Source organism: Macrotis lagotis, chromosome 8 (genome assembly GCF_037893015.1).
Source record: "Macrotis lagotis isolate mMagLag1 chromosome 8, bilby.v1.9.chrom.fasta, whole genome shotgun sequence".
In the NCBI taxonomy this organism is placed as follows: Eukaryota; Metazoa; Chordata; class Mammalia; order Peramelemorphia; family Peramelidae; genus Macrotis; species Macrotis lagotis.
Genome location: NC_133665.1, coordinates 113,307,415 through 113,320,602, shown reverse-complemented (window position 1 = coordinate 113,320,602; position 13,188 = coordinate 113,307,415). Strand labels below are relative to the sequence as shown.

The 13,188-nt window shown below is 35.5% G+C and overlaps 1 protein-coding gene across 2 annotated transcripts in view; it reads right to left on the bottom strand.

Annotated features, from left to right (window-relative positions):
- ADCY1 (adenylate cyclase 1) overlaps window positions 1-13,188 on the bottom strand; it is a 370,465-nt gene that overhangs the window by 87,308 nt on the left and 269,969 nt on the right. For both annotated transcript variants that reach the window (XR_012470935.1, XM_074198240.1), the window contains exon 8: window positions 13,022-13,177. Coding sequence is in view for 1 of the 2 variants with exons in the window: in XM_074198240.1 (XP_074054341.1) it covers window positions 13,022-13,177 (156 nt within the window). In the remaining variant the exon portion in view is untranslated. The remainder of the gene's footprint in view (window positions 1-13,021; window positions 13,178-13,188) is intronic.

Genomic DNA, 13,188 nt, shown 5'->3' with positions numbered 1-13,188 from the left:
TCTGGAGCTGAGTTGAAAACATAAATCTTAAGGGACAACCAGGGCAGGCCCTGGTATGTTAAGAAGGAAGAAAAAGGTGAGATAACTCAGTTGTCACTTCTACATCTGATTATGTATTTAAGCATGAACATAGATCTCAAAGCATTTCATATCTTTTCTGACAATTTTTACTTTCATAAAGGCCACAAATGGGGCTAAGCCAGAGTAAGAAACAATAATAACCTTGCCCCCTGGACTTGGCATTCTATCTGACTTGCCTTACCCACTTAAACGATATGGTAGAACAAAAGAGACTGAATTTGAAAACTTATCCTCAGGAGGGTGGCTAGGTGGCCCGGTGAATAGAGCACTGGCCCTGGAGTCAGGAGTAGCTGAGTTCAAATTCAGCTTCAGACACTTAATAATTACCTAGCTGTATGCCTTGGGCAAGCCACTTAACCCCATTGCCTTTCAAAAACCTAAAAAAAACCCAACTAATCCTCAGAAGTTGTTTGATAAGAATTAGGTAATTAACCATTACCCTGATTAATAGCCTAACCTTGAAAGACTGAGATTGGAAGGTATATGGAATACTTACTATGAACAAGAACATCTTATTGCTCATGGAGACCTTAAGTTCAGAGACCAGGAAATTGAGTCCAAAGAAAATATTGGATGATGGGTACAAGCTTACTGGGATGTACATGCTATTTGTTCTTATGGACATAGTTCCTTTGGCTAAGAATCTTCTGCTGAGATGTGAGATTTAGCAGCCGTAACTCAAGAAACAAGACAGTAGAACATGAGAGAAGACTTTCCTCAGACCCAGACAAGGGTTTATGCCATTTAATTTTTTAAATGAATAAAAAAGCCTATGAGCTTTAAGCTAAAAAGTCACAGTAGCATCTACTCCTTTTAAGCTAGACATATCAAAAAACTTCAGTTGCTCCAGAAGCTAGAAGCTTCCAAGTGAGCAGCATTCAGTCAAGTGGCATCTATATGGGAAGCAAAGCAGTAAAGGGGTGTTCCCGAGAGCAGTGTACAGAAGGAACTACACACCCCAACTTCCAGAGAGGCTGGGACTGGCCAAAAAACATTCAGGAGAATAGTATTCAGAGGACAGTAGTGGACCAGCAGGCTTAGTGGGAACGCAGGATGGCATCACTAGAAGACATCAGCTAAATTATTAGAATTATGTGCTCTTTGTTCACACATGTCCTCTAAATGATCCCTGGGTACACTTACTCTTGAGTGTATAGGTATGGGAGAATGCAGTCCTGTTTTAGTGGTGAAATAGGTTATTGTTGCTTGTCTTATTATGGTCTTTAATTAAATGGTTTAATATGGATTACTTGGATTGACCACTAAAGGCAAGTATATCAAAGGGAGTTTTGATCAATGGTTTTAGGAGGTATAAAAACCAGTTTTGTGCTAGTAAATGTTTAACAATTGACTCTCTGAAAGACATACTACTAAGTTTAGTAATCTATATTTATTAACATTTTCCCCATAACTTAAATCTTGATAATCAATAAAACAATAAATCAAGCCCTCACTTGTAAGCATTTTCTATTACCAAGGTGTAAATATGCATTAAATAGCTCATAATTAACTTTCCCAAGCCAGTGTTAACTGTTTCAGCACATCGCTGATTTAAACACAAAGAGCAAGCCTACCCTGTGAATTAAAGAATTCCTCGAGGTACTACATAAGGACTCAATGGGAGAGATTAATAGAAGGAGAGAAGTTAATGATCATAGAATCTTAGGCTCTGAGTTCCGGCACTAGTCTCACTTTGTTGCTACTATATGCTTGAATTTGGAGTTTTGAAAAATTATAGTTCTTGTACTACTCTCAAATAATGGCTTCTATTTCTATGAACATTAGGGTCCACTTTCCTCATAATTTCATGAGGTAGGTAGTACATTTATTGTTATTAGCACCTTCACATGGGAAGGAATATCTGAGACCTTTAGTATCTGAAGTACCTTCATTTTCAGAGTAGATTTATTACAATCATCTAATAGTCTCTGGCTTCTGGGACTGGAGATAGAATAATTAGATCCCTCTGGCTTTCTTCTACTTCTCTGCTGCTACTCTCTGTGCTCTATTTATCAAAGCAATCTCTGATTATAAAGAGCAATAGGCCATGTGCACAGAAATCGAAAGAGAGAAAACTAGCTTCATAGTTTAAGCATTTCATTAGGATTTCCCTTTTCCCTTTCATTAAAATTTACATATGTCTCTGTGAGTCACATCCTAAAGTTGAAGTGCCTGTAAACGACCTATTTAAAACAGAATGCCTTCCATTTATCAGCCCAAACCTTTCTATAAAGACAAGAAACTGTGAAAAGCTTAAAAATCAATCTATAGGAAAGGAAATGAAAATGGCAATAAAGCAAGGAAAAAAAAAAAACTCTAGAGGTGAACATTAATTTCCAGAATTTTTCCCTAGTAGCAAGTCACAGAGTTCATAATCTAATTGCTCAACGAGCTTGATAAGATCGATCATTTCCATTTCTATTTGTGCTGGATGTGTTCATTATCCCACCCAAGGAAAAGGTTATAACCTTGGTTACAATTGCTAATAAAAATAAATGTTTGTTATAAAATGTAAGGGGTGTGTGAAGATTTAAATTATGGATTTCTGGCAATAGGAAAGTTTCTTTCTGTGATTGGCATTTTAGTTTCTAAGTCTCCAGAAGCCAGAATTTTGGAAATGGGATCTGAGAACCACCAGAGGTCCCAAGTCTTTTGAAGTCAGAGAATATTAAAAGACCTTCAAGAGACCTCAGAACTGCCAGTCACTGGGAGCTCAGTATAGGCTTCTCCATTCAGGCTAGTGAAAAGCCAATAACCAGTTATTTTTGACTGACTCGGATACTCAGAGAAATCTCCCTTTTCCCCAGGCATATGAAAGAAGAAATTCTCCTTAAATCAGTCAGTCAAAAGTCATTTTTAAGTGCCTACAATGGGCTAAGAGCTAGGGGAAACAAAGAAAGACAAAGAACCCTCAAGGATCTTATAATCTAATGAAGGAAACAAAATGCACACAAACTATGTACAAACAAGCTATTATACAAAAAGAAATAGGAAATAATCACTTGAGGGAAGGTACAAGAATTAAGAAAGGCATTCTATAGAAGATAGGGAGATTAATCTAGGATTCAAAGGAAGCTAGGGAAACCAGAAAAAAAGAGATGGGGAAGGAGAGCATTCTAGAAATGGAGGATAAACAGTGAAAATGTCCGTTGTTGAAAGGTAGAACGTCTTGTATGAAAAAGAATGAGTACAATGTCATTGGATCAAAGAATAAGGGGATAAGAGTAATATAAGATGGAAGGAGATTGAAAAGATGGTGGTGGTAATCTAAGTAATGAAGAGTTTCGAACATTAAAGAATTTTATATTTTATATTGAAGATGATGGGAATCTCTGAGGTTTATTGAATGGGAGAAGAGATTGGAACAGGGTCTACAAAACTCTGCAACCAAGATAGCACCATTCAAATGTCACCTTATCATCCTATACCTAGTAAATTTTGACTTTCTTTTTTCCTAATCGCTGAGATTCCTCTTTATTGACTGTTAGTATTTACTGTCTCATTCTCTCATCAATCCACCTGAGTTCCAACTGTTCTTGAATCTCCATCCAATTCAGTCCTCTACATCTGATCATATGAACAAACCTTCTTGAACCTTTGACCCTATTCTCTGATACTAAACTCCACATGTTTGCACTCATGGAAATCTGACTCCTTGCAGAAAACAATGTCCTCTTGGACAATGGTTTCAAGGATTAGAAGTACCTTTTCTTCCACTCTTAGGCTGGCAACATTTGGAACAATAGGTCAGGAATAAGAGTAAAAGACTCCTTGTTCTTCACTGCTATTTCTTGCCACCATAACAGAGCTACCATTCTTCCTTTGACATTCAATTCATCCATTTATATCACTCTATCCCCAAAGTTTTTAAAGTATGTGTGTGAAAAAAAGAGATCCCTTTAACAGTCCATTGAAACTGACAGAATCTTTTTTTTCAGAATAATGATTCATAAAATTAAAATTCAAGGAAATGGTAAATTTCAATTAGAGATTATTGAATAGCTGATTTTTTTCCCATTTGAATTCATATGGATCCCAGATTAAGAGGCTTTCCTCTCTCTCTTGCTCTCGCTCTCGCTCTCGCTCTCTATCTATCTATCTATCTATCTATCTATCTATCTATCTATCTATCTATCTATCTTTGCCACTGTCATATGCCAAGACCCTCTCCTCCCTTTTGCAATGAAGCTAGTACCTGTATCATAGTTTTCCTTTCCACACAAACTCTTACTATCATGCCCGGGAACTTCAAATGCTCGTTGACAGATGATTGTGTGATTCAATGATGACATCCTGCCTTTCTAGTTCATCAGCCTCCCTGACTCCATCCACATCTGACCAGCACACAGGTTGTCATAAACTTGATCATCTAATAAAATTGAGACCCATAAGCACCTTTTCCAAGGGATTAGAGATAGAAATAACATTAAAAATAACTCATATGTCTACATTGTTTGATGGTTCACATAGCATTTTATAAGCCTTTTCCTGTTTCATCCTGACAATGTCCCAGTGTAGAAAATGGTACCAATATTATTAATATCATTTTAGAGATGAGAAAACTGATTAAGAATAGGAAGCTGACATAGAGTTGATGGTCATTCATGGGGTAATCAATCTTAATGGACTTGTTTCATCAGTGCCACAATCAGGGACAATTTTAGGGCATCTGTGATGGAGAATATCATCTGTATCCAAAGAAAGAATTGTGGAGTTTAAACAAAGATCAAAGACTATTACCTTCAATTTTTTTAAAAAAGGTATCTTATATAATTTTGCTTTCTCTTTTATTTTTCCTTAAGGATATGATTTCTCTCTTAACATTCAATTTTGATCAATGTATAGCATGGAAACAATGCAAAGACAGACTGCCATCTATGGGGAGGGGTGGAGGAAGGGAATCAGATTGGGGGAAAAATTGTAAAATTCAAAAAAAATTCAAAAAAGCAAGAATAGGAAGCTGTTCAGTTACTTAGATAATGAATTTTACCACTAGAATCTAAAGCTAATTCTTCAGACTCCAAATCTATAGCTTTTTCTACTCTGTCATACATTTTATTTATCCTTTTTCTGCTATAGTTTGTAACAGTTTAGCTGTGGAACTAAAGCATTTTAATAAACTTGGTCCAGTATAAGCAAAATAAGATTAAAAGCAGGCATTGGGCTCCTGGTCATCAGGCAAACTACAAGTTCTGTTGAATCCTTTTCTTTCTCTCTAGCTCCTTGTGATTTCCTGAGTTTGCTCCTATCTTTCTTCCTTGCTAAAAGACTAAAGATTCCTGAATTTTCTACTTGGAAATTCAAATCTGAGAACCCTTCTTGCAGTTCAGCAATACTTGCAATGGAGAGGTAAGATATAGGAGCAGAGTGTGGTAAGGATATCACATAGTTTTTACTAATTTAAAACTTACTAACAAAATCTAATTTAGATGTTCATATTGAATGTATGATCATTTTACAATGACCAAGTTGACACTTGGAGAAATTAAACTGCACCTATGGCAGCATTCTCAGTATCAGTTAAACAGGAAGCTATTAAAATGGAAGGAAACTTGATGGTTCACCTTAAAGAAACTAAGATAGAAGTTGGTTGAGTTAGTTGGTTTTCCCGTGAATACTGAAGTCTGTAGCATAACTTAAAGAAAGAAGGTCTGGGATCAGATTGCTTATTTGCTATGTGACCCAGAATAATTCATTTAACTTCTCTGTTCCTTAATTTTTTTCATGTAAATTAAGAAGAGCTAGATTTCAGGGTCCCTAAGTTTCCTCCCAGTTCTAAATCCTATGAGTTAAATATAGGTTCCATTCTCTGATATATTATTATCTATATGGCTTTGGATACTTTATTTCTCTGACCTCAGTTTCTTCAAATGTTAAATAAAAGGTTGGGATTATATGATTTCATAGATCCATTTCTCTTCTACACTTACCCAGGACTAAGTACTTTTTTAAAGTCTTTTGCAGGGATGCAGACCATCCTTGTCCCTTCTCATCACCTCTCACTGGCTGCTGCCACCCGGTTATTTTAAAAGTGCTGGTATACAGTGTCTTAGCTTGCTATGATTGTGAGGATTTCCAGTTTTACAGTGGGTAATAGGCCAGTTTAAGACGGGATTGTGGAAAGTGAGTCTTATCACAAGGGTTTAAAGATGAATTTAACAACTTGCTATGGTAATGAAGTCATATGTTGACAGCTGTTCAGGTGAAAAGATCCAAGAGTTTGATTTGAATACAAGTTTTAAAAAGCTAATAGTGTAATAGAAGTAGCAGTTTTTGCAACCCTAGGTCACATTACATGAAAAGATGTATATGGTGTTCAGATCAAGGGGAGTTTTAGCCCCATTAGAGTTTGTAATGCACAGCACAATGTACAGAATTCCCAAAATTTTATATCTGAGTCTAACTTTGGGGGTCATACTAAAAACATTGATTTAAAACGTATTCAAAGAAGGGACAAAAGCACAAAACCATGTAATAAAAGAGATGGTTGGGGTGGCTAGGTGGCACAATGGATAGAGCACTGGCCCTGGAGTCAGGAGTAGCTGAGTTCAAATCCAGCCTCAGACACTTAATGACACTTAAGCTGTGTGGCCTTGGGAAAGCCATTTAACCCTATTGCCTTGCAAAAACCTAAAAAAAGAAAAGGAAAAAAAAGGAAATAATTTAAAGGCTAATCTGGAAATGTTTATTTGACTACACATGATAACATGCATTGAATTGCTTGTCTTCTCAATGGTGGGGTGTGAGGAGGGATAAAAGGAGAGAATTTAGAATGCAAAGTTTTAAAAACAAATGTTAAAAGTTGTTTTTATATGTAACTGAGGAAAAATAAAATAATAAAAAAAGAAATTGTTGAGAGAAGTGAGGATGTTTAGTTTGAAAAAGAAAGGATTTAGAAAGCAAAAATGATACCTTTCTTCCAAAGTTTAGGGGTCTGGCATCATCACATGGAATTCAAAAAGAAGCAAGTAGCTAGGTAGAGGCATGGACAGAATTTGGGACTTGATAAGGGAAAGATCTGAGTTTGAATCCTGCCTCAAATATATATTAGCTGTATATCCTAGGGCAAAACATTTAAAAATTTTCTGTTGTTCATAAAATAGAAAAGGATAATTGTGCTTACTTTAAGGTGGTTGTGATGATTCAAGTGTTTACATATGGAAGCTTATATAAAGTTGGCAATTATTATTATTATTGTACTTATTCTGTGCGACTTCAGAGAGCCACTGAAAACAAAATTGTTTTTCATAAAAGTAAAATGGAGCTCTGCAAAGCTTAATAGACTGTCTTGGAGTTAGTGAGATTTTCCTCACGAAACATCTTAAAAATAAGGTTGAATGATCATTTTGGGGGTAATATTGGAGAGCAAATTCTTTTTCAAGTATGTGTTACATGAGATGACCTTTTAGCCCTCAGACAATCACAGATATTAGCTTCAGTTATGGATACTTCGATTATCTTTTAATTTCTTCTTTTTTTAATGGGGTTAAGTGGCTTGCTCAAGGCCACACAGCTGGGTAATTATTAAGTGGCTGAGGCCGGATTTGAACTCAGGTACTCCTGACTCCAGGGCCAGTGCTCTATCCACTGCACCACATAGCACCCCCCACTGCACCACATAGCCACCCCCACACTGCACCTCCTATCCACCCGCCCTTTAAATCTCTTCTTACACTAATTCTGATCGTTATTCCAGTGTAGAAAGTGACATTGGATTGGTGATTTTATTCACTGTCTTCTTTAGACATAAGAAATATCAAATCCAGTTAAGAGATTGCTGCATATAGCTCTTATTTCCAAAGCCATGGGATTCCTGAGGATAGGGGCTTTCAGATGATAAATGAAATTAAAAACTCACCAGATATATTGAAGTGCCTAATGCATATAGAACTCTTTGTAGAGTGCTAGGAGAGTCAAAAAGTTTAATGAAGACATGGGAAAAATAAAAGCAAAATGTAACTATTAAATCACCTTCTCAGATAAAATATTTAATATGAATTTGCTTTAAGAACTGCTAAACTCCATAAATTGAAAAGTCAAATGACTATTAACTATTCCTGCTAGCTGGGAACATTTTAACACTGACAAACTAAGCCATTTCCTTTTATACTTTTCAAACTCTCTCAGTTGTATCAGAGGCAGAGATCTCTGCTACGGCAGCTTCCAAATAAGTCTTCTGTGCCTGATGTAACAACCCCATCTACTGGCATAGAAAATGAAATGATAGCATCTTGTACCCTTCCAACTGTAAGTTCATACCTAAATTTCTGGTTTCTAAATTTCTAACAACACTTTGGATGTCTCTTTTGCCATTATTATTCGCATTATACCCTACATTGCATATATTTATGTATTTTATATATATACATATATATATACATATATATATATATATATGTATATATACATGTTGAAAGCTGCTTGAAGGCAAGGACTATGTCCCGCTAAACCTTATCTCAGTATTACCAACACAGCATCACTTCTTGAACATAGAAAGCACTAATTAAATATTTGATAAGAGGCTGGCAGGCTGGCAGATGCTCATATCACCACCCCCTTAATAGGAAAGGATTTTGTTTCAAAGGTGGCTTTGGTAATCAATTCCTTGAAGTTCACAAGACAAATGGTAATTAGGTTTCCACACTAACCCACCAAAATTTCAAGGACACATTGTAAGGATGGAAATATTGTACATTAGCATGGAAAAGGAGAAAAGGATCTGTAAAAGTTCAAGTATTGTCTTGTTCCCTTACATGAAAAGAAGAAGAGAATGAAAAAGAGATGTTAAACAGGTCAGGACTGCCTTAGTGTGGAGAGAAGAGAAAAAATATCTGAATGTTATATGGAGCTTACAGTATAAATAAGAATGAGAACAAGAAGTATACCTGAACTATAATGTTGATATTGATTTTGTCCCTATTTGGGAATAGGATCTGAGGAATTTGGATATCACAAAAACATCTTCCTTCTCTACTAGGTGACATAGTGAAAAGATAGTAGAGTTTGGCATCAAGAAAATCAGAGTTCAAATGGCACCCAGATACTAGTGATATGTGTCTAGGGTTATTTGAACATCTCTCAGCCTCAGTTTCCCCATCTGTAAAAAAATGGGAATAATAATGGCACCCAACTCACATTGCAGATGAAAAGATCCATTGGCAAAACTTGGATAAAGTTCTTTGCAAACCTTAAAGCTTTGTTTTATAAACAAAACTTATAGTTTAATTACTATATATTATTATTATTACTTTAGTTAATTTGAATCCTAGTTAAACTAACTCATGTTCTCATTCATTAACAGTGATTATTTGATTTTGCTCTTAAGAACAGAGCCACTGCCAAATGATTATGGTCCAGTGGATGGCATGAAGCTATAAACAACCTGGATAGGGATCAATCTATTATTTTATTGGTATAGTAAACTCCCAGGTGAGGGGACTCCTTCCATCAATGCAGGTTAACACCTCCTGCAAATTATAGACATAAAGAGTTAACTATAGATTAACTGACTTACTCCCAGGATGTGTCCAGAGACATGACTTGAACCTGAATTTTCTTGTCTTTGAAGTCAGCTATCTATTCATCATACCATACTACCTTAATATTACTCCAAATAATTCCAAGTCCTTTCCTCTGGCAAACTAGAATAGGAAATTAAATGGTTCAAGGACATGAGAAGGCTCAAAATTAAGTCCCTTACATATTCTGCCATTCGGGGATTTGTTCCAGTTAAGGGACTTTTTTTCTTTCTGGATACAATTCTGTAGAGATGGCTAAATGGATATAATTTGCATGCTAATGTCAATTCCTTTAAAAATCAGAATAGGAATAATGGAAGCCAACTAGTGAACAAGAGGTTTTAGCTTTAAGTGAGGAAAAACTTTGAAGACATTTCAGCAGAAAGCACACCAGGAAAAGGTTATAGAACCTTAGCTAATATAGATTTGTTACTTGGAGCTCTTATTTCCAAAGCCATGGGGTCCCTAAGGATAAAAACTTCCAGATGGGTAAAATCACACAAATATTTTCTATGCTATGACCTTGGGAGAAAGCAAAAAGAAGTAGATTATGGAGGGAATAATAACATTCCTATTTTGTAATACTGTCCAGTGTTTATATGGTATTAGATTCATTTATTATTATTATTATTACTATTATTATTAATGATATTAATAATAATTTCTTTTTAAAAGCATGTTAAGTTTTATAAAGATGAGTTACAAGTACTCAGAAAGGACTTGTTCCATGATATAGCAATACTCATTTCCATATATATATATATATATATATATGTAAAATACTGCTGCAAACTGATATAAAAATTATTTCTGTATCTGCTTTTGTTGCAAGTATGACACTATACATAATCAATAGTTGAATTATGATATCAGTTCTTTTTTGCTTTTATGAAATCATTTGCCCTCTACTGCCAGTCTGGTTGGAAGGGGAGAGATTGAAGAGGACAAAATAAATTTCCATCCTTTAGAGAAAAATATTTTACACACACACACACACACAAACACACACATACACATTCTGTCTCTCTCTCTTTCTCTCTCTCTCTCTCTCTCTCTCTCTCTCTCTCTCTCTTTCCCTTAAATATTTTAGAATTGATCCTACAAATATCCAAGTTTACAGGGGCCTCAGTAATCTTAAAAATGATATGAACAGAAGGGGATTTAGAGATGATGTAGTCCATCTCCAACTCCCTCATTTTGTGAAGAAACTGAGGCCCAAAGAGGTCTTGGCCATGAAATACAGTCAGGACTCTGATTCAGCTCTTCTCAATCAAAGATCATTGATTTTTTTGATCTACCTTTCTAGAGCTTTTATTGATTTTATACTACCAAACCATTAGAACCAGGAAAAAAAGACATCATATAAGTAAACTCCCTCACGTTGTGGTTATTCAATTGTCACAGTCATATCTGACTATTCATAATCCCATTTGGCATTTTCTTGCTAATAGTTTGTCATTTTGTTCTCCAGCTCATTTTATAAATGAGGAAATTGAGGCAAATATGATTAAATGACTTGCCCATTATCACACAGTTAATGTGAAGATGAGTTTTCCTGACTTAAGGCTCAGTCCTCCATCCACTGTGCAACCCAGCTGCTGTACCTCACAAGTTAAATGATTTGTTTGTGGTCAGGGAGGCAGGATTTTAACTCTGGGCATTTTCCTCTAAACATAATATTCTTTCCTATTTGGGATTTCATGATTTGAAAAATAACTTATAGAATATGAAAGAATAATTATTTAAAATTTAGAAAGGAACACCTTATGAAGAAAGCATAAGAGAAATGGCCTTTCTTAGACAAATTTAAAGACTTTATGAATATGATTCAAAACATTTTTAAAATAAACCATGTAGAGGTGGCAAGGTGGTGCAGTGGATAGAGCACCAGCCCTGGAGTCAGGAGTACCTGAGTTCAAATCCAGCCTCAGACACTTAATAATTACCTAGCTGTGTGGCCTTGGGCAAGCCACTTAACCCCATTACCTTGCAAAAAAATAGACCATGTAATGATTAATAATATTTATTGTGGTCATCTATTTTTCTTCAGATAGTCTAATAAATATAATTAATTGACAGTTCTCAGGAGTGTGGCCTAGGCTATTATATGCTCCTTTTCCTAGGAGGAAGACTTCATTCCCCTTCCACCAAAGGGGAAAAAAACCCATCTTTGACCAGAAGAGAGATTCTCTACTCCTAAATTCATCCTACCCCTCAACATTGGAGTAATGGCAAATGATTATGGTCCAGTGGATGGCATGAAGTTATAAACAACCTGGATAGGGATCAATCTGTTATTTTATTGGTATAGTAAACTCCCAGGTGAGGGGACTCCCTCCACCAATGCAGGTTAACACCTTTTGCAAATTATAAACATAGAGAGTTAACTACAGATTAACTGATTTACTCCAAGGATGTGTCCAGAGACATGACTTGAACCTGAATTTTCTTGTCTTTTAAGTCAGCTATCTATTCATCATACCATACTACTTTAATATTACTCCAAATAATTCTAAGTCCTTTCCTCTGGCAAGCTAGAATAGGAAATTAAATGGTCCAAGGACATAAGAGAGCTCGAAATTATGTCCCTCACAGAAAAATCAAGGTTTTCTGTTCTTGTCAGATTATCAGTGAAAGAACTTGAAAAGAAATCCCTTCCCCCCATCCCCTATGCATTGATAATGTATTTACATTGAAACAGCATGATTGGGAGCCACAGGAGAAAGAAACTAGTTATAAGGTCAGACATGCTGAGATGAGCCAAGGGAAAAGACAACCTTAAGCACAGTCTCATCATTTCACTAAAATAACCTGCCCCAGCAACAACAAAATAATACCCAGAGTCATTATTTGAGCCTAAGTAAACTTTCCTAGGTTTCTCTGATAAGAATCAATAATAAGGTTGATTACTTTGAGAATAAAAGCTAAGGAATGTTCTTTATTATTCATTCCTTTATGGTTATAGTAGTAATCTGGATATCTAGACTCAAGTTTAATTTTAGAGGTTCTCTGATTCAAAGTGAGATATGGGCTCAAGTTAAATAATATCATTATTATCATCTTAATGTCCTTACACTGAATCTACTTCCATAAAAATACAGAGTTGAACCATATACTTGAAATAAAAAGACCTCACATCTTACACTGCAATTCAGATTAAGCAATACAAAGAAAAATTTCCTAATTGCAAAGTAGAGAAAAAATCTGTAAAGTTTAAGATACTAATAAAGGAATTTTTAAATCCCCTTTCCTGAAGTGTTTTTTTTCTTTTAAATTTAAATGCATTTGACCAAAACCCTATAGAGTCATGGACTAGATATGTGTTCTGCTTTTCTTTCTAATATTACCATTTATTATCTTCTGGGTTCTATGAAGCATAAATGGATAAGCCATATATAGAGCGCTGAAGGGTTCTTTACTACCTTGTCATCATCCTCACAGGTCATGACATTGGAGAACGGGATTTCTGCTTTAAACATCTTCCGACAGTGCATTAGCTGGACCAACAAGTAACAGACAGTTTTGAACTTCATCCTTTTGGCTGGTTTTATATCTGAGAGAATAAGTCCAGGAAATATCTGTATAAACA